A 23900-nucleotide genomic window follows, 5' to 3' on the forward strand; every position below is an offset into this window, starting at 1 on the left:
CGTGCACAAACACACAGACAAACAGACAGACAAAAAAAATTAATTATAATTTCGGGTTCGGCATCGATATAATAACAACCCCTGCTACTTTTTTTTTATATATTTCCATTGTACAGACACCACTTTTCTACAATTTTATTATATGTATAGATTACTTTTAAATTTTATTTGAAGCCAGGCATAGAAACTACACCGCATCCTGGGCGAATTTGTTGATTTTAACCCCCGACCCAAAAAGAGGGGTGTTATAAGTTTGACGTGTGTATCTGTGTATCTGTCTGTGGCATCGTAGCTCCTAAACTAATGAACCGATTTTAATTTAATTTTTTTTGTTTGTAAGGTGGCTTGATCTAAAGTGTTCTTAGCTATAATCCAAGAAAATCGGTTCAGCCATTTGAAAGTTATCAGCTCTTTTCTAGTTACTGTAACCTTCACTTGTCGGGGGTGTTATGAATTTTTAATTTACACTTGTTAGTAAATAAATCGTCTGATTGCAAATATTCCATCCCCCTTTACGTCAGTGAGTAAATTCTTCCAGTAATTCTGATGATTAAGTCAAAACATACCCGATTAACCCTTGATGGAAAATATCCTAAACAAGTGTGTTTATCCAACCTTAACAGATTACCTACTGACCTCCGGTTATACAAATCGATGGCTCCGGTTATCTATACAAGTCAAAGCGTAAATCAAAATACCTACTGGGATAGTGTTCGTTCACTGCTGGACATAAGTGTTTGTAGTCTGCAAGCTGCAGTCTTGCGCCACGCTGCCTGGATCTGACTAGGTACTTGTGACTCGTTTTATGTCATCTGTCCACCTAAATTGAGAGGCCTGCCAACTTCCAATTCCAGTTGCGAGCTCACCATTCGATTCCAGCACAGTTTAGATATCGCCAATATTGGAGAGCAGTATTTAAATAACCCAGGAAATTTTGAAAGCTAACACGGTAGTTATTACAGATTTATCTTTATAGTACACAACACCCTAGATACAGAAAATATCTAATCAGTTTCGAAAAGAACAAGACGCAGCTACATTAAATAATTGAAATACAAATAATCACGAAAGCTTCAGGGAAGCTTTCGTGATTTTTGTATCGTGTGTGTGTGTATGGTTTGTTTAACTATATTCGTAATACATTCATATACCATACCTATAAAAATTAAAACTAATAATGACGACACGTAAAAATGAGTTTATCCGTAGAAATTGATCCCTTAGCAAAAACACGTCGAATTGATGAGAGCGGGCGTCCCGGCAGCAAGTTCCGCCCTTAGTCTAAGGTTAAAGGCAGAACTCAATTCCGTTTTCTATTACAATATTTTGGGTCAAATCGTACGAAATGCATCAGTTAGTTCTCAGTTTGATTGTACGGCGTAACTAACATCCATACTTATTGTACCTACTATATGCGAAAGTGTGTCAGTATGTCTATTTGTTCCGTTCACCCGTTTTATCGATTGAGACTCGCGTTTTCTATTTTCAGCTTTTACCTGAGAATCAATTTAACTGATTACGCGTTCATTCCACACTAAAAAGATGAACTGTGTATAGTAGTGACATTGCACTTTATGGACAAGCTAACTATCCAGGTATAAGTTAATTATCTAGGTCAATTTATGACGAATAGGTACTTAATCTAGTTATTAGTGCATCTGTATATTCGATATAGTAAATACTTTGGGCATTGATGATAGTATTACGATAATATTCTGAAATCCAGATATAATAATAGCCTTGGTCCCGATTTTGGTCTCATAAACATCAATAACTGGGCTTACAGTAACTGAAATATACAACTATAGATAAATGTGGGAGGAGTATCTACGTGACAAAACCCGCAAGGCAATATTAATCCCAATACCTATTTATTTTGTCCACAAATCCATTACTTAGTAATAATATTATTTGCAAAAATGCGTCTGTTTGTCTGCTAGCTTTTTACGGCACATTCGTTTAACCGATTTTGATGAAATTTTTTACAGAGGTAGTTTGACGGTCAAAGGCTACATTTTGTCCCGGAAAATCGAAGAGTTCCTACGGGATTTTTAAACAACTTAAATCCACGTCGAAAAAGTCGTTGACATCATGTAGTTTAAAATAAAAAAGACAGACCAAGAAAAACCTCTCCCTAGCATTAGGTACGAATAATGGTTACAATTTCTAAGGTATATTATGATATCTACGAGTTCCTTGCATGCACTTTGGAATTCATTTAAATAAAAAAAGATGATAAGGAAGCTCTTTGAAGGCTCAGTAAGAAAAAGTTACTCACGGTACTTAGCAATTAATTTACTCGTTTGCCATAGTTTAATAAGTTAAATTGTATTTAAAATATATTAATATATATAAGACTAGGAGTAGGGGATACCCGCGGCTTCGCCCGCGTGGATTTCGATTTTTTTAGATCCCATGGGACCTCTTTGATTTTCCGGGATAAAAAGTAGCCTATGTCCTTCCCCGGAATGTATTCCAAGTCTGTACCAAATTTCATTAAAATCGGTTCAGCGGTTGGGCCGTGAAAACGTAGCAGACAGACAGACAGACAGACAGACAGACAGACAGACAGACAGACACACTTTCGCATTTATAATATTAGTATGGATATTATTTCATTTTCTGACATTTTATTGGTATGCTTAGTCGCAATCCCCATTTCTAATCTTTATTCGCTCTCATCTTTTTTTTTTTCAACTCCTTTGCTCTGCAAACATTTGAATTCAATTAACACGTTGCGTTTACTTAAAAAGGTATTACGTAAGAAAAATGAGCACCCATATTATAGTAGGTACTAGCTGAATAGTCTAGCATGATGCACGCTTTTCACTTTGAATCTAAAAGCTTGAACAATGATGAGAACGGAAAATGAAGGGTAGAGTTTTTAAAAGTACCTACGTACCACGCTGTTCCCTGTTTTCAAACTTATGAGACATGAAGACATGAAAGTACGGCCGTGAATCTTACCTTCAAACTTGCCTAAAATTGCGTTTTAACAAATGTACTGTTGTTAAATTGCAATTTTGTACTCGAGGGGCTGGCTATAGAGTAGCATCTAGATATGTACTCGTACACTAATTAACTTTTAAGATGATTTTCGAAGGTTACAAAAATAAATCTAAGCAGATTCGGTTACTACTAACTTCTTTATAAAGAAGCTTTACTAAATATCAGCGATTAAGGACAGAGAACTGCCTGTGAAATAATATTACTTATCGGTCTGTTTATTAATGTCAAAAATAAACTTAGCTTAGACTATGATAGTTATACTTTACAATTGGTAAAATAAGGTACCTATTAGCTAAGCACTAAGTAGTTTTCATCTGTTTTCACTAAAACATTCATTGATGTTTTAAGAGCTTTGTGTATCTAAGTAAGTAGTACTTAGACTAAGTAAATTCTTTAAAATATTTATTTCGTGTACCAATTTGTAGCATGTAAAGACTTTATTTAATACCATCGCAATGGAAATCACCTCGGAAAGAAGCTCTATATTTTAAAAGGTTCTTTAAGTAATAATATTAAGATTTTCGAAAATATGAGTAAGTAACATCATTTTTACCCGACTGCGGCAAAGCCAAAAGGAAGGGTTATGATTTTAGCAGTCTATGTATGTATGTATGCATGTGTGTATGAATGTGTGTATGTTTGTATCCAGCGCCTAAACTACTGGGCCGATTTTGATGAATGAGGTGTCAATCGAATCGATTGTATACGATACAATTGACCTAACGGAAGTTACATGAAAAAAAGTGGGGTCTCCAAAATTTTGTTTTTCTATTGTATCGAGTTGGGTGTCAAATGAAAGAGGAGAAAATTCTGAGTTTTCATAAATGTTCTACAACATTAAAATATACCAAGCGACAGAAAAACAATTTTACTATAATATTTCAGCGTTTTTTAAGACTATCGCAATCGGGTTTTAGTTTTCAACTTTATCTTGTTATCGATACTTGCCTACGCAAAGTTATTGGAATTTTGCATAAATTATATTTTGTTTTCTAGCATTCATCTTCAAAATTGAAGGTCATGCGGTCCCACGAGAAGCACATAATATATTCGTATGAATATACGTAAAAGTAGGTATACCTACGGAACATAAATCCAGACTTTGCACACAAACACATTGAAAAATAAACGGCGATGAAGTAAACAGAACGTACACACACATTGTATATATTTGCTCGGGTCCATCTACAGATTACAATGTTCCCGATAAAACGTATTTTCCTTGTATACATATACAAAATATACGAACGTTTTTATAAATCCCAGTTTCAGTTTCTCTTATAAGCTCGTTAGAATGTATTAGAGTAGCTTGCAATAAATAATTATATGTATATGATTACTATTAATTGTATACGCTTAATAACATAGACATTACCTATAATAGCTATTATATAAATACAAATTATTATTATCAGTATACGAACCACTGCCATGATATAAGTAGAACATAGACACCTACTTCTGTGAACACCTATATTTTATACAATGTATTATTATATCCTTTGAAGTAGGCATATTCACACAAAGTCAAGTTAAAGCAATGATATCAAAAGTAAGTGACCCTTAGCAGGGACTAAAATGTCTGTGTTGAACAGGCCTAGGTCCTACCTACTTTGGACAAATAACGCTGAGATTTCAGAGGAGTATCTTCAGAGCGCTCTCCATACAAATCGAGTTTGATTACTATTTGAATATTAACCAACCCACCTCAATTAAATTTTGTAGACGTTCTACAAATAGCAATAGCTTGTCAGATTTCTTGTAAACTTAGTTTCAAAGTTACATGAGCTTGTATTTCTGAAACTACATATTTTCACGGAAATCTGATAAACCACGGACCTAGTTATTAAATTGTAGAGCGCGTCTATACATTGAGTTTGATTGGTTAATATTCGAATAAAAATAAATCTTCGTCTGAATAAATCCTCTTAGTTTTGAAAATTAAATTTAGATTAGATACCGTTATTTGTGATTGTATTCTAATTAATTTGATTAATAATATTAATTATTATCATATCAAATGATTGCTAATTCCTTGCAAATTCGCATAATTAATTCAGGTTAAATTTGACAGCGTTTAGCATTGTTCTCCATGCACAAATAATTTAATTATCTTTCGATAATAACATGATACAATTATTTACCTACGATTATTATTTATGATGGAGGATCAAATTAAATACCATCACCACCGAGTAGGTGACCTAAATAATCTCCAAAAAATGCAATCTCTGTTTCATATCAACCGACGGACAGCTACTATTCTCGGATTTCATAATATTAATGTACAAAAAAAGCGTTGATACTTGATAGCCAAAGGGATAAAACATCGGCCTCTTATACGGGGAGTCGGAGGTGAGATTCCGGGCACGCATCTCTAACTTTTCGGAGCTATGCGCATTTTAAGCAGTTTAATATCACTTACTTTGACGGTGAAGGAAAACATTGTGAGGAAACAAGCAAGCCTGAGATTTCTCCATAATCTTCTCAAAGGTATGTGAAGTCTAACAATCCGCACTGGGCCAGCGTGATGGACTATAGCCAAAACGCTTCTTCTGAGAGGAGACCCATGCGCAGTAGAGGGCGATGGGTTGATGATGGTGATGAGTTTACATTAAAAGTAAAATACTTGTACAATGCCTACAGCATCTCACTATTGTGTTCTGAAGTAGTATACGTGTATAAATTCACATGCTTGACATTCTGAATAAATTTCTCCACTCGTGCTGAAGTAGTTTATTGTTCAAAGCGGGGCGATGAGGCTATAGCATAAAATGCTTTACACTTTACACCTAGGTAGGTACACGCCGCACTACCGCTACCGCACTCCGTGCATTCAATTTGTGTACTTTTTATTACAAAACTGACTACCTCTGGGCTGGTCTAGTGGCTACGCAAACGTAACCGTACCGTGGTCTCAAAAGGTTTCAATACCTATGTCGAGTACAAAAATATTATTGGGTTTTCTGTCTAAAAATTCTCACTAGTAGCACAGAGTAAAGATGGCATTTTATTATGCTATCAGCCCGGAATGGGCGTTGTAACAGCCCAGCAGTTTCTCAGAAAGCACGTAAAGCCTTTATCTCTCTCCTGTTGTGTCGGGCTGCCGGCCGCCCCATCGGATGAGGACGAGGAAACAGAAAGTGCACCTTTATTTGCCCACACACTTACTTACTGCTAGTTGATTTTGGTCGCAATGGACAAAATACGGAATAAGCTTTCTTTAGTAGCTTGGAATCCTGGACACAGATATAGGCAACTTTTCATCCCGGAAAATTGAAGAGTTCCCACGGGATTTTTAAAAACCTAAATATACTCGGACATAATCTAGTAGTTTATAAAGATTTATGGAAGTTGAACGTTATAATAATTATTTCTGCTCTTTATTTCTACGTCATAAAGGTAATCGTAGTAAAAGCCGTATGAGGAGGAGCAGTATGTTACAATACTGAAAATGCGTCTAGACGTTAGTAACAAGAGTCGGCCGCATCGGCCATATCAACGACATGATGACTTCAGCCGAGCTAACACATTTATACGACAATCATCTTTTGATAAGGCGTATAATATTACAATTTTAGTATCACGTCCTACGTTCCTTAACCCCGCACGGGGACTACTCGTACGTCACGCCTGAACACAGACAGTCAAGAGACGTAACGTACTTACCTACTCGTAATTAAATCAGCTTAAACAAACATCTTTAAATGTAATGCATCATCTGAATGAATTGGTTTGATTGCGTGCGCATACTCGTAACCCGCGGTCCAATTGGCGCCGGCAGCGATTAACTGGTGTTCTGATTCGGCCGGCACAATGACCGTAACGTAGGTAAAATTAGCATTTTGCGAACGTGCACCATTCTGCACTCATGACCGCTATAAAATTCCTAGTTATTAATGTTAGCGAATACACACGCCTTTGCTCTTAAAAACGTTGGTATTTACAAAACAGCAACCTTGGATGGTTCCAAGTTCCAACGAATCGATGGATATAGTACTTACTTTCTTTTGTGAAAATAAGCAATCTATAGGCTGGTTTTCTTCTCACGCAGAACGTCTTTTATTTTCCGGGACAAAAAGTAGCTTATCTCCTTCACTGGGATGTAAGCTAACTCTGCAAAAAGTTTTCCCATACTTTATAATATGTATTAGTTGATGCCCGCAACTTCGTCCGCCTGAATTTAGATTCTTAAAAATCCCGTAGGAACTTTTTGATTTTTGGGGATGGAAGCAATCTCTGCAAATTTTGTTTAGGAAGAAAGGCCTTGAAAAAGTAACAAGTAGAGATATACAGACAGACACGCTGTCGCAACTTCGTATCTTACTCTATTTTTCTAATTTAGAAGATGCTGTAAAACATGGTTCCACTAACTGGGTACCCCGTCACGTAACCTCTGATTCTTATTCATCTCTAGCTAGCCTAAAGCTTGATCTACGAATCTACTACCATTCGGATCTCAGTACGCAGCTAGGGTAGACCTACCCTCAGTGGCACTATCGTCGTATCTCCTAAAGCAAGCTTTAGGCTACGAATCAACGACCATTCGGATCTTACGGTCTCTGACCGATAAGTTACGAGCTAGCGAGGCTTTAATGGCCGTTATAATTAGTTTTTTTATAACTAACGTAGCTAACTACGTAATCATAATATATTACTATGCTATAGTATTGTTATGAGACCTAAGCCACGTGTAATATTGCTCGCACGTGTAGTAGGTAGTTCACTTATAAGCACTGAGAGCTCTTAATTTTCTCTAGAATCGTTTGACCTTCTTATAGACCTAGTCTATTTATATGAGGAGTAAACACGCTTATACAATAAGCGGATACTATTTAAAAATATACCAATTTATAATATACAATTAAAATATATTTTTAATAAAAAGTTAATACATTTGGACGAATTCTGTACATTAACATATTATATGTTTTTAAAATTTTGATTGCAGGAAGATTTATTATTGATAGGTATACAGCCCAAAATACTATACTCAAATATTTGTTTCAGTTATTGTTCATTTGTCTGTTTACTTATGCATCACACTTAAACTACTGAACGGATTTGAATGCAATTTGGTACATATATAGTTAATAGCAAACAAATAAAAGCAAAACTTATTTGTTAATATATTTTTTTAAATAGACCCCTGTATCATGATTCACGAACCATGATATTTCTTTACCTTATTACTTCGTAGATAACCTAACGGAATAAGTATATCAAAAGTTTAACTTTATATTATACGGCTCTGCCTGTTACAAAACTTCACAAGAGAGGTACGAGTAGGTACCTACCTAATGAGGATATCTCTACGCGCGTTCCTTGAAATGCCAACGAACATTCGGTAGATGAGCAGGCTTCAAAGTTTCATTATTTGAAGGAGAGTTATTTGAAATTTTTAATTATTTAGGTACCTACGTTATGTTACTTGAAATGTCGCTTTTTGACTTTTGGGAACCAATAATAATAATTTGGAACTATTTAAATACTTTGAATATTCGCTGTAGAATCTAACAATCCATCACGAAATAGCAAAACGATTGGATAATATCCTCAATAGAAATAAATCCGAAAACTACTCGTCTTTTTTTAAATCCTGGAGACCAAAATGATGTTTCATGTGTTGTCTGTTTTTATGACTCTTCAATAGTGATGTGATGTAATCGATATATTTGTAGGAATTCTTGTTAAATGTGTATGAAGTACAACCAAATGTGTTGAAAATAATTCCAATTCAAATTAAATAAGTATGGATTGATTCTGAATTTATTTTATTTTTTATTTATTTTTTACATAGTATTGAAAAATGCCTTAGGTGAATTATTTTTAGAATTTTTTGTTACTAAATATTCATTAATTCTTTCAAATAATCTGTGATTAGTGCTACTTTTTAATCTCATAATTACGCGTTTCGTATATTTTTTACTTGTTTTGCATGAAATATTATTTTATTAACGATTTTAACCTAAACCGGAACCACTTCGGACAACACTATTTTTGTTAAGCTGGTATCATTATTTTTTTGTTTGACATTTCTAGTTGACATTTTGGTCTCTGGGATTAAAAAATAGACTGTAGATATCTAGATCTTCCAGTGTTCCAATATCAAAAACGCTTAAGCGTGTTTCTGAATTGATCCAATGTTCTTATATAAAATCTAGCAACCGTATCCTACCTTAAACCTAATTAACAGTAAAAGATTTTCAGAAAGAGAACTTGAGTTCTTAGTAAAATATCAAAAAGGCGCTGGGCTACCTAAATGAATAATGGTAAAGCGATGATAAAATTTCTTATTCAATGTGCAATATTACCTACTCCTTTGTCTCGACAGTAAATAGCTCGAGTTTATAACATCAACAACATAATGGATTAGAGAGCGAGTTTCAAATTAAATTACACTCTGAGACTATGGATGGGAAGCCGAGAGAGAGAATATTTATTTCATCTACAGTAAGTAATTAACTAAATAAAAATATTCAAAATGTTTTGAATGAAATCGATAAAAATCACTGGGACATGCACTGGGACTATTTTAGTTTACTCACTTGTTGACATAACCTACAAATACCTACCGAATCTTTTGTGATTGTAAGCTCAGGTTCGTTTAACTACACTTCCAATTAGGGAAATCGATGCACCGATTCTTTTACAAACAACAGTGCGCTGTGTACAAGCGTAAAAACACCGAGATACCTACCTACTCAAACAGTCATAAAAAGGGAGAAATAGAAAGCCTGCTGCACGAGTTGCTTGATAAAAGACCACTTTTCAACAGACAGTAGGTATCCAATTTTTCTCTGAACAAAAGGGTTTCATTTACAGATGTACCTATTACTTAAGTAGTAAAAAAGCAGTGACCTAGTAAATACTTTCAACTTTGTCAAAGATCAAAACATTAGGCAGCAGGTCACTTAATAGTCAACTAACTAACCTACCTATAAATCCTGAGAAGATCTGAAAAGTTGTGATTATCACATTTTGATGATGATAGCTATTATGATATAGATATGATATAGAAAGGATTTTTGAAAATTCTACGGAGGGGTTTGTTTGTGTAGTCCTCGCAGATAAAGTCGCGGGCATAAGCTAGTTTTATAAGAGAGTGTCGGCCAATTAGAGGTGATTACGATCGTTACCTACATTTTAACTGGCAAACTTAACTGGTGCTTAAATTTAAAAAAGTTTCAAGTAGATGCAAATTATTTATTACTGAATATTGATAAAACCTTTTCAGCTCTTTTTACAACAAACTACATGTCACAACATAGAACAAGAAGACACGATGAAGATTTGAATTACAGCCTAAATTAATAAAATCAATCTTTCTGTAAGATTGTCTGTAAGTTACTTGGGTGTTAAGTAAATAATTGTGTGTTTTTTTTTTGACAAATAATATCGTTGCTAAGTATCTTATCGACAGATTACCGATAGCTTAATAACTATTAATTTCGGGCCTTAGACACTTTTCAAATAGCACCTAAGTAGATATAATTAAGGAAGACTCAAATTAAGTAATAAGATTACGGTTAATCTGAGAAAATATTATGTACCTACTACGTAACAGTTTTATGTATCCTCATTCAATTCTTGGATATCCGTACAAAATGAATCGCGGATACCTATAATCTTCCCTTTCAGCAGATTTGCGATTAAGGTTGGGAAAGAAAAATATTATATATCTTTTGAAAAGCCTTTGGGGCGCGGCGTGCTTATGAAATTGCGTGTTTGGACAGTGAATATCGAGTTGAAGACGTAACATTTTTTTTCTTCAAAATTACTTACAGTGCTTACAGTCCATTCAGAGCTACTTTAGTTATGACAAATTTTGTTACTGTATGTTCGTAATTACTTCATGGTAAGTACTTCACTAAAACATTTGTTACTAGATATCTATACGTGTAAGTTTTCCACACTTGAATGCATTTACTAGCAGTACCATAGTAACGTAATTAAATAAATTGGTTAAAAATTATGAACTTTTATTTGTCAACTTACTCCTACATTTTTTAAATTTTTTGTCGAGAACGAAGTATATACCTCGTAATAAAAACGTAGGTACCTAATAAAATGAATGGTACATTATCATTGAGAGTAATCAATAGGTTATGTAAAAAAATTAAACGGCTTTTGAAAATAAGGTACTTATAAAATATTTTTAACTTGCAATACTATATATACTTAGTACCTAGTTTCTTTCAGCAATCTTACTGTATGAGCTGTTCAAACGAAGTGAATAAAATGTTTGCTTTTTTAAAATAATTCAGTTGCATGAAATGAAAACTGAACTTTTTGAATAAAGCCTTTTTCCAACAACCAACATGTAAAATCTGTTGAATATTTTATATCCTCGGCTTTAGAAAAGAAAATAATAAAACCAAGCGGGAGCAGTATCCACGCTTACAGTACGTATTTACATTGTGTCATGTACCTAGCGTGTTACTGCACGTTTTTCCTACTACAAAATCCTCAGAGAAAATATTCATAGATGGTTACGTTCGAAAAAACCGAAAAAGAGAATTGAAACTAACACATTTGGCGTAAAAGTTTAGAATTTCATAACCCAATACTTTTGACTTTACCCACATTACGCTTTGAGACTTTATTCGAGACTAGGATTCATGCATATATGCTTTCTGTATATGTATGTTTTTGGGTAGGTACTTTTACTAACAGTCTTTAAATTCAAATAAGATAAAATATAAAACTACGAATCCTTGTTTTATGTTAAAAGATATGATAGCGCATACTGAGAATATCTACCTACCTAAACCTAATAAAATAAACAATTACAACACAAGCAATTTTATTTTGCCTGATTTTTAGGCATAATAATGTATAAGTTGGATGATCGTTCATCCACACTAAGTAAGTATTTATTCTGGAAATTGTCCCTATAGCATCAGGATTGTCATTATGTATTCTTCCGGAGTTCACATATTCTGAATAAATCTCATGGGAACGAGACTCGTGACCGAAGTTTCTTATTAATCGGTTCAGTTGAAGTGATTAAAAATACGAGACGAAAAGAAACTAAATAGATCAGAACGTTAGTTTTCCATTTTCTTTTTATACAAACAAATGTTTATTTAGCAAATTAAATATCAACAACTCCTTCAGGATGTTTTTCCGAGAAGTCGCGGATATCTGCAATCAATGTTACTTTCCTCTTACAAATAACTTCGGATTGAGTTACGTTGGTCGTTGTTTGCCTTGAGGTAAGTACCTACTTGATTAATTTATTTTCTGAAAGCATTTCTTAATCTGCCTTAAGGCATCGGACTTACGTTAATCGAGTTTGAAACTTGCTCGCATGTTATCGGTATTCAACCGGGTTTGTCTGTTGCTCTTTAGGTATCGTATACATTTGGTATCAAGTAAAAAAGATGTTTGTGCGTATAGATATTTACATTCCGCACCAAAAACTAAAGGTTGAGTGACAATCCAACTACTTAGTATATATTACGGCTTTACTTCGTACCCCCAAAGAGATCAGGTAGATCACCTCCCGCGATCTCCTTTACCAGTACCTCACAAAAAACTTATTTTTACTACAGCAATAATGTCATGCTAATTAAACATGCATCTTTACAAACTGGATACATTTATTATGTTATTCATATTTCATAATCAGTGCGGTACGCCACAAATTATAGTAAAAACAACCTCCACAAATGAGTGTATCGTGTAAACAACAGCTATTCAGGCATGTTGAACAGAATGAGAAAACTGTTGAACATTAGGTACGTATCATTTTTTCATGTTTTTCTCGGTACAATGTTTATTTATGGTAATGAATTCGTCTTGTTGAACGTGGGAGTTGGACTAGGCTGAATATAACTTAATTGCAATTGAGTTGACCCACAGTGTGGATGATGTTACGTAGGACGTGTGGACTGTAGAGGCCGTGTACGGGCCGGCCTGGTAATTATGCACCCGTACGGGATACGGACGTAGAGGTTGTTCAAACAAAAAATACTCGAAACCTCATGGTTGTCAGGGAGCTGAACGAAAATCCAAAATAGCAGATTCAAGATGGCTGCTCTATAGCAGCCAAATATCATTCTTCATCTTTATTACTTTCTGAGATCTGTACCTATGTACAGATCTCAGAAAGTAATAAAGATGAAGAATGATATTTCGGTAGAAAATGATCAGGACCTGGAAGTCTACTTGATGATTTGAAAAAACCATCCCTGTTCCATATGAACGATATGACGACCATACTATTAAAAATAATATCTAATTTGGACAAGGTCTGTATTTTGAAAACCAAGTCTGAATGCTCGCGGTCCACTTTAGTTGTCCGCGCACCCACGCGCCCTACTAGTTTACGAGTATAATATGGATAGTGATGAATGTAAAGATGAGTACTTACGTGTGCCATCGAAGCGTGTGGCGATAGTGTCAAGGAAGGTGTTCTGGGGCGCCAGCAGCCCCTTGCGCACCGGCATCACCCCGCGCCGCGCGCCCCGCGCTCCCTACCCTCCACCTGCAACAGAAGCACTACATTAGTAGCAGTAGGAGGCAATTGTAGCACCTTAAGTAAATAAAAGGATTTGTAGGAAAAATGCCATTAACTCTCCGTATACAAGGAAATAGCTCTTAGACGATGGCGATGGGTCGGGCATATTTTGCAAAGAGGGAAGGGAAACGAGGCTCAAGTGGTGTTTCAATGGCAGCCTGCCTGCCAGCACCTGGAGGAGGTGAGCAGCAGGCCTTAAAAGAGTGGGACTCTCGTGAGACCAAATCAAGGCAGCGAGCTTAACATGACCGGGAAACATGGCAAACAACTGCTAGGTATATCCCTTAATTCCACGAGGGAATAAAAGGGAATAAAATAATCATCTAATAAAAAAATAGTTTAAATGTAACAGGGTGGCATCATATCCCCGAACTCTATTCAAGCGAGTATCAAAACACCGGTCTGTCCACACACGATTTGTGCATGGGTAAAGGCAGGACTGAGGTCTGAGCGAATTGCTCCGAATACACTGCTCTTTTAATACGTATATCTCCTTGTATTTATTACAAATGTCTCGAAAATCGAAGCCAAATAGTACTTGTTTCCGTCACGCGTTATGAGTAGGCTTTTTAAAACCATAATCAAATATTATGCCTCTATTTAGGTACCTTTTAAGGTAAGTTAGAGATAATTAGATGATGTGTAGAGGGTACTAGGTAAGTAGGTATGCTTTTAAAATAAAATAATTTAAGGTCTATGTAGGTATAGGTATATGATCAAATTATAATTATGAAGCCAACATCAGAGTGCGAAAACAATCATAACATGACCTAAATAAATACGCTCTACTAAAGGTTCCACACGCTGAACACAAGGGTTTACTTCATCGTATTAATAATACCTCTACCTAAGAAAATATTTTTGACTCATGTACAAAATGCTTTTCAATATTAAATTTTAGTTCTAGGAATCCTAATTTTTAACTTATTTTTCATTTTTACCCCCTGCCAGAGTTGGGTATCTGACAAGGGATGCATGGGATGCCACGATACCAAGGCCTCATTCGCACGAGAGCTTTGCGCTGAGAATACGAAGTGAGCGTTAAAAAAGCGTTGACGTGTGAACAGATACTTGGGAATGCATTTGTTGATAGTCGATGATCGTTCCTCCCTGTGTTGAGGACAATACGCAGAGAAACTTTAAGCTTTTATTAAATAACGAAGGTCTGGCCCGCGCTGGCACTTAGTCCAATTCTTATTTGAATCGACATAAGCGTGTGGTAGCTGATAAATACGTGTAGATTCTGGAGATAATTCCGTACTCTGCTGGTCTGTTATATTTCAACCTGCTTTGTACTCTAGAGCGCTATGAATGTCGACTTTGCTTCTAACGACTTTTTGGATGAGAATGCGGAAAAGAAATGTTCCACTGTATTGTTACAATGTGTCGTCGAGTTTATTTTTCTTTTTCGTATATTCCCGTGCCTAACCCTCAGAATCAGGTCAGGTCACTTTAGATAATTTTTCCAAGTTGACACGAGATTTAATGCTTGTCCGAATGATTTATATCTTGCTTGTTACATTTGTCATAGTATTACTGAAAACGACAAGAGTAATTTGTTTTGATCGGTACTGTCTGTGTGTTTATTTATTACATGAGTTACAGCGTAAACATTATGTCAAATTAAGACATGAGATAATAAATCGCAAAGCTGAAATGCAATGTACGGGGAATAAAGTTCGAAGGGCCGATCCACGTGGGCACCCTAAGGTGCAAGGACATTGCGTCGGTCCTGCGTCTCCAACAGTATCTTAAAAGGATGGACAATATCAAGAGGAACGCAGGTCGTTGTCGGACATAAGCAGAATAAAACCGTTGATCGTGGAAATCCTGAAATCCAATGCACATCCGTGATCTTTTACAATGATGATAGTCTAAGCGGCAAAAATTACTTTTTGGGTAATAAAGTATACCTACCCGCTGAATTATAATTACGTTAACTACCAAAGTGTTGCAGCTGTATCAATCTGTTTATTACCCAGGTGGATTGAAATCCATCTGAAACCAATAAACTTGTGCATAGGTAACTCTCTGTCAATCCGTTGGGCACCTCTATGTATGGCACAGATATAATGCGCTGGATAGCACATAACGTTTTTCTCCACATTATTTAAGAAAGTCTTATTTCTATCAAATCTTTTGAAAATATGTAGGTACCTGCATTAAAATATATTAAATCAAAATATATTTACCAGCTAAGAATTAACGGCTTTTGATGATTCAATGATTTCCTGCGGTAGTGTACGTAGTTCCGCACGGCGGCGCACGTACCTACTTGAGAGACAGGAAAATATACACATGCATTTTACACGTTATCTATTTCTAGCATTGACTTTATAATCCTATATTAATAGACAATGATTGTCTACGAAGAATAGAATGTTTATTTATTGTTAGTTTATATTGTTTCCTTAACTCGAGCGAACCGTTTCATTTGTTTTTAATGAACGCATCCACATCCATAGTTATACAAAAATGAATTATTAGTTACTTAATTTTGATTCCGCGGAACTGCTCGGAGTTGAATTCGTTTTAATGCCATTTGCTTCAATGGTGAACAAAAACATCGTGAAGAAACCTGCATGCCTGAGAGTTCTTTATAAGCTTCTCTAAAGTGTTTGTATCTACTTAGTTGGCGGACTATGCCCTATGTCATTCTGAGAGGAGACTTGGTAGGTTGAGATGATGCTGAATCTTGATTACCATGTAACGAATGTAAAAATTGCTTTACTTCTGTATTAACTATAGTTTTCACTAGTAGATACGATTTTCCGGGGTAAGTATCGAATAGCAAATAATCATAATATTACCTATTATGTTATATATAAATTGCAATTTCTTTTTCATCTGTGTCCACTGGCTAAGGCGAGTTAAAACAATGCCCGAAGTCGTGTCAAAAAAAGGAAGAATAAATAAAAACATAAAAACGAGCCATCAAGATGATAATATTATTATGGTGACGGAAACAGATCATGACAGAGTGCCAACTTTACCAACGATAGAAATGCGAAAAGCGTGTTGCTTGCATTTAGATTTAATGAACTCTACGTGTATAAGTCAGGACTGGTGTGAAATTTAAATATGTCAAAACGAGATCGCAAAGTTTTGAGATGATTATAATGAAGCAACGATGTGAAAAAAGTAGGCCAGTAGATGTCTTAAATGTCAACTTACGAACGGCGCTTAGCTTAATTTTGTCGGCATCACGTTGACATTGCAAAATAGGAGGAGTAGGTATACGTCTCAGTCATTTTTAAGGTTCCGTACCTCAAAAGGAAAAACGGGACCCTTATAGGATCACTTTGTTGTCTGTCTGTCAAGAAATCCTATAGGGTATTTCCCGTTGACCTAGAATCATGAAATTTGGCAGGTAGATAGGATAGAATAGAATAGAATGGAATAGCTGACAAACAGGCACACTTTCCGTTCACAATTCCGTGTGTATTAGGTGCCTAAATCGATTAATGTTTTTCTTACGGCTCTGCTAGTCTATGAAGCTCTCATATTTCGCAATGTCACGTTGAAATGATTTATAACGAGATGATACTTTCGTCTTGAAAGCTTTAAGAGGGAACCTGAATAAGCAACTAACTTTGGAATATCTTGTATTTCTAAACTTTAAAGAGCAAATCTTGATATATTTGGGTTGTTGTTAAGAGAAATTGGTAAAGTTTGTAGACATTGAAATAGTAGTTTCAAGACAGTAACTAATCACACACTAATTTTCATGGTAGATACCTCTACTATCTACTTACATGGTAGAATGATGAAGCCTCAAATCTCAGTACTACAACGCTTTTTAAGATCATAGGTTGAAAATCAATCTTGAAATCTCATTCGTACCTACTGATAAATTGTTTTCAAATTTTAATTTATCCTAGCATAAGTTTTTCACTTGGTTGGAAGAAAAATAAAATATTAAACAAGTTTTTGACTTGCATTTACCCAGGCTGAGGGGTGATTCACTAACTCAGTATCTGACACAGAATGATAGCTAGCGGGCTCATTTGACATTAGTTGGCTCTACATTGCTGCTTCACTGAGTGATATTAAAATAATTTCTTAATATTCTTAATTTAAAATATTCCTAGTAAAATTTAAACGAATTAAATTTTAATGTCAAATGAGTTCGGTGGCTATCATTTGATGTTATAAACTGAGTTAGGGAATCAGTTGGCTGGGCACCTAAGTTTAAAAGATAGCCTTCTGTTTGAACGAGAATCAAAATTACAAACGAACCACTTCAACAATTGTTACGTGACTTATCTTTCATTGTTGGAAGGCTTTTTGATCAATTCAAGTTGGTATTTAAGTACTTATATCTACTGAAAAGCGTAAAGTCTTCTCTCTAGAGATTTAGTCCATTTTCTTTATTCATCTGAACAAACAAGGTTTAGTTAAACAACTGGGAACAAACAAGATTATGCCATTTTGTTAATTTAAATTATATCGTTCCATTATAAATACATAAATGTATTTAAAAGATCCTCTCGTTTAATGAAGTTATGCTTTACTCAAAGAGGGGATAAAATTCAAAGCAGGATCAGGCTATCTAACTCCGTATAACTAGATGCTTTAAACCTTGATAAAATTTAAAACTTCTAATATTTTCATAAACGATAAGAAAGTTAGGTTGTCTTTTTTATTAATCCTTTTTATTAATCTTATTCAAATTCAAAAAGGCGCGGCTTTGCAGAGAGTAGGCTTTGCACTAGTCGTTAAGAAGAATTTTGATGCTGACTGATAATTTGATACTGGAAGCGAATGCTAGGAGTCTATGAGATTGACATACATTGTGAGTGAAGTTGGCGGGAGGTGTCTCCATTTATTTTTCATAGGGTTTGGTTTTTTACCATATTTTTTTTTTCATTTTAACGGTTCGGAGGTTTATGACACAAACATTTCTACTTAAAACTTTCTTCCCTATAGTTTACCAACAGCAAGACTGCCATGTTATACTTTTGACAGTCATGAGAAACTTTTTTGATATAACCGAGTTCGCCAACTCTAATAAGTTCTTTATTTGATCTTTTCTTTTGAGGAGAGGAATACTGAAAGTGACTTTGCGCGAAACATAAATAATAAGTCAATATCGCTTTTGTAGTCAGGATGGATTTACAATTAAGGTAATTAAGTCACGCTAGGCCCCTTAGGCTATCGTGATTCGTGCACACAGAGCTTAACCTACAGGCAACATGCTATATCAATAAAAAATATAAAAAAAGTTGTATAGATGAGGTCTGATGTAGGGCAATTGTAGGCCCATTTGGATACCAGATAATTTATCAAAGGTTTATCAAGGGGTTTACTATTATAACAATTGCTTTATTTTAATTATTTGTAGTAGGCATAATGCAATCAAACTAAGAATAGGGTAGTAGTCAACGACCTCTACCATTATTAGGTCTACACTGTTACTATTTGAAAAATGCGGTATACAGGGAAAATACTTTGAAAATATTATGTCGAATCAAAATAAATACCTAATAATTATATTTCATGCTAAGATGACATATTATTATGTCGGAAAATCATTCCTATTCTTAGTTTGAACACATTATACTTACCTACCTATATTTATTCGTGTAAGGCCTTTCCAAGACCCAATATATCATTCAAAGAAATAACAAATTTTCTCAAGAAAATTTGATGCTTTCCTCGGTCGTAAAACCAATAAGTATATATTATATGTACCTGTCTATACTTCGAAAAGTTGAAATTGAAGTTGAGTTATTACCGGGTAATGTAATTTTGAAGATCATGTATACTTTTTATCAGGTTCGCACTTGATTGTGTTGATCGTACATGAAAATTATTGAGTACTAGGTATTAAGTGTTGATGATACTAATAATTAGTAAGTATATTACAATTAATGACTTACCAACATTAGATATAATATGTAACTGACTTCTACAGAAGCATAAGAAAGAACGGATAGAGGTACTTCTAGTAATGGCCATAAACTGGTACCGCTCTCCTGCGATGTCCTCTTTGTAAGTACAGACATCCTCTGTGGGACTGAGTCATGGCCGTTCTCAAGGGGGCGGTTTTGTGAACCAAATTGTGTTTCAGAAGATGGGTTGTGACTTGTGATATAGTAACAGACAGACAGACGCACTTATGATATTCTTAATATGAATAGATTTCATCTCAGTCTACTTTTCTCATTTAAAAGGTTGTAAAACATAAAATGTTGTTATGGTTGAGCTCGTTCCCTTTCGCTATAATTTTTTCGGTATTTGCGCCCGCTACGCTCGCGCTCTTTTTTATTGTTATATTCTATCTTACTTACGGCCAAATTGGAAGGTAAAATTCCACTAACCAGCTGGCACATATCCCATCAATGCGGGCAGAAGTGTTCTTCCCATGAAATGATCCGGTTAAGGCCTACAGGATGGCCCGTAGAAATATAAGTCTTAGAAGTAATTGTTAATAGTATGTAGATATAGTTTTAAATGTTAGAATAAGATAGAATGGACCTACCAGAGCTACATGGTCGCACTAGTGACCCAGCTCTTTAAATGAGAAAAAAAAATTGGTTGTCTGTAAAGTCGGTTTACTGACGATAGTTGAACGTGACAACAAAGGCCGATTGTGCTTCTTTGTCGCTCGTTCCGCGCTCTCGCTTGCACTTCAAGCCTTACATGGAACGCCTCAGAGCGAGGTAACGCCGCATGAGTCATGTTTTTTCGTGCGTGCAGCCGGCTCTATCGAATTATAAGACGTTGTCACGTCTAAAAGGCCTTGATAAACTCCATTCCATAACGTAGATAATTCAGTGTTGATGTCGGTACCTACTGCACTGCATTGTATCTACGAAGTAATTTGGTTTGAGAAATAAAGTATAAAAAAGATAATCAAGTACTAACAGGATTTTTCTATATAAATTTTAATTACAGGTGTGAGCACGCAGCATCCGCATTTTCATTAGCCGTCTCCATAAATCTCCCGGTATAATTAAAGCTCTATTTAAGGTGACCTATAAACTGTCTTAGAATATGGCTGCAGCCTTTCCACCTTCTCATAAACTTTTTATGTTTCATAAATGTGCTAGTAATAAATATAAATTCATGGGTTTTCGAGGTTGTTACCTTTTTCTAGTCATATCCTTACCGCTGTAACGAGCTATTGATCTATCTAATAAATGTGACCATAAATCTTTCAATGCATTTTGCAATATGAGAGGAAAGGATGTAATATCGTTATAATTGGTAATTTTTTTTCTACTCGACTACGGCAAAGCCAAAATGAAGGGTTATGATTTTAGCTGTTCATACATAATATGTGTGTATGTTTGTCGGGGTGACAACGGCTACATTTCATATGAACAAAATCAATGTACCATATGTTACAATAAAAAAGTGGGGGCGGGCTCGCCTAACTGTACACACAAAAGACAGATATACAGGTAGGTACGCTTATCGACATGAACTCTAAATTATTCTGTCAAATAGCGCTGAATAAATTTAGTTGAAGGTAGAGTGGATGCCATTTTAATAAAATTTTCTGGTCCACGTATTTCAATTAAGTCAGGGCAAGTTTTGGTTAGGTCGGATTTATGTTATTATAGACAGCTGTAGGTACCCCTGTTGGGTAAAAGACTGAAAATTTTAGATAAGATATTAGTATATTGTAATATTATATTAAGATCTATCATACGCAAAAATTCGATTTTTTTTAGCCGAATCGCTAATAGTTTTTGCATGCACGATAGAAAATCAACAACCAAAACATAGTATAGTATAGAAGAAAGAGGTGCATGATAATATTATACTATACCTAATCTATCCATTTTATACGCCCAAATAGATATTACATATTACATTGAAATCCCGAGCCCTAGTTTACAGGTCATAATTGAGAGGGCGAGCGAGGCAAGCGCATTTTTCATCGCTCAAGGGAAGCGTATTTTTAAGTAATTTAAGTTTTGACAACGCCCGATACGGTTTAAAAAAGTATACTTCGCAGGTGGTCCCATATAAATTTGGTGAAGATCTGATGGATATCTTCGGAGATGGAGAACAGAACTCCTTAATGGATAAGAGTAAATTGCTCGCGATCAGTGTAATAGCCTAGTAAGCAGTAGGTTTTTAACTAGGCATAGCATATTTTAGTACAGTTGTGCAACTAAAAATTGTAAAAAAAAAAACAAAAAAACAAAAAAAACCGACTTCAATAACCACAAACAGTAAAAAACAAAAAAATATTTTTTGTGGAAGTGGGTTTTTTTTGATTTTTTTTTACCTGAAAACCTTTCCGGGAATTTTTAAAATTGGTGGTTGTATAGATCTCGACGTGCTCTTTCCGAATTTTCATTTAGGCACCTTGTATCTTTGCCGCTCGCGCCATCATCTTGGAAAAATAGCATCCAAAAACAGTTTTTTGACGATAACTTTTTTTCGATTCATTTTGCGATGAAAATGGTTACATAATAAATTATTGTGGTCGGGGGTAAAGTACTCGTATTACTTACTTTAAGCCGATCGATGTTATGCGGGAACTGAACACAATAAGAGTAGGTAATTATTTAGAGTGGAAAATTCGCGAACACGATACAGTTTCCGATAGGCATGCAATGTATAGGTGTACTTATAATGATGAAAATGTCTGATTGATATTTTTGTATATTGTATCGAATTTTACATAAATATCAAAAAGAAACACAGCGCCTGTATTATGGTGTTGCTGTAAAGTAAAATAAATTTTATTATCATTCCCTATACTCTTATCTACACTGTCACCGAGTGGTAGTATGCATTATAAGATGGAACCGAGCTAACTTGTTGGGGACAGATATTATGACAGTTTAATTTAACAAGTGTAAATTAAAAATTTATAACACCTCCGACAAGTGAAGTTACAGTAACTAGAAAAGACCGAAAAGACCAAAGACCTGATAACTTTCAAACGGCTGAACCGATTTTCTTGGACTATTCCGCGCCTACGATCCAAAGTATCAGAGTTTTCCAAAACATCATTTTCAAATAAATAATTATGTATCAAGGCAACGTCCATCTTGACAGCTTGATATTTGTCAATTGACATAATATTATGAACCTAACGGTTATGTAACCTTCTTTTTTACAAGAAAACTACAAAAGAGCTGATAACTCTTAAACGGCTGCACCAATTTTTTTGGATTATAGCTAAGAACACTCTCGATCAAGCCACCTTTCAAACAAAAAAAACTAAATTAAAATCGGTTCATTCGTTTAGGCGCTACGATGCCACAGACAGATACACAGATACACAGACACACAGATACACAGATACGTATACACACGTCAAACTTATAACACCCCTCTTTTTGGGTCGGGGGTTAAAAAAAACTCTAGACAAAGATTTTATCCTTTACTTATTCTACGACAAACGGATTGATGACACGCATACACCCACCAACCAGAACAGGTACAATTTGGAAGAAATATATTATTCCCAAATAGTCTAATCTCTGTTGTGGCCGAAATTTAGTCAGAAGGACATTATTAGCGACACATAGAATTTAGTACATAGTTTTAGGAAATTACCACGACAAATGAAATGGGAATTTACCGACTATTTCATCAGAGCATTTCGGGCTTTAGATATTAATCAATGTTTTAGTGAGAAAACCGTGTTTAACGCCTCAAACAGTATAAATTTTACCTTTAGGGCTTTTCTGAGTCCTAATATAGATCCCAATCAAATCACAAAAGATAGAATAACCACTTATCATCTCTAATTTCTCTAGAAAGTTCTATCTTCAACCGAAATTTAACTTATACTAAATGATGCCCGCGACTTCATTTGCGTAAATATAGATTTTTTAACAATCCCGCATAAAAGTAGTACTATTTCAATTATGTCTTTCAGCCAAACCGGTGCTTGATTAACAAACTTTTGTCTTAAGAAGTTTCTTGTTTTCTTACTAAACAAAAGTAAATATATTTCATAACTAAGTACTTATTACTCTAGCTAGATCAAAATCCCTTTACACTGTAATTTTGCCCAAATGTTTCGGTTGAAGGGTCTCCCAGCATCCTACACACATCAATCTTGTTCGCGGTCGAGATAGCGCGCGGCCGCGCTTGAGCGCGTCTATTTTCATTAAAAACAATATCAACGTAAGCATGGGGTGAAGTAAAAAATGCTGATAAAAATCGTTACAGTATAGCCACACCTCGCCGTCACTCCACTCCGTCGGTGTGCCTTACGCCTTAGCATGAGTGCATAAACTGTAGGTATTTTAGGGTTGTTCGGATGTATTTTGTTGAATTCATCATTATCATCGTCAACAACCGATAGACGTCCACTGATGGACTTAGGTATCTTGTAGGGCCTTCCACACGCCACGGTCTTGCGCCGCCTGAATCCTGCGGCTCCCTG

The 23900-nt window shown here is 35.2% G+C and overlaps 1 protein-coding gene across 4 annotated transcripts in view; it reads right to left on the reverse strand.

Moving 5' to 3' along the window:
• Window positions 1–23900, reverse strand: part of LOC123880467 (potassium voltage-gated channel subfamily H member 8-like) — a 108901-nt gene that overhangs the window by 46257 nt on the left and 38744 nt on the right. For all 4 annotated transcript variants that reach the window (XM_045928625.1, XM_045928619.1, XM_045928613.1 and 1 more), the window contains exon 2: window positions 13388–13501. In XM_045928625.1, coding sequence (XP_045784581.1) covers window positions 13388–13463 — 76 coding nt within the window. In that variant the 5' untranslated portion in view covers window positions 13464–13501. The remainder of the gene's footprint in view (window positions 1–13387; window positions 13502–23900) is intronic.

Source organism: Maniola jurtina, chromosome 3, assembly GCF_905333055.1.
Source record: "Maniola jurtina chromosome 3, ilManJurt1.1, whole genome shotgun sequence".
In the NCBI taxonomy this organism is placed as follows: domain Eukaryota; kingdom Metazoa; phylum Arthropoda; class Insecta; order Lepidoptera; family Nymphalidae; genus Maniola; species Maniola jurtina.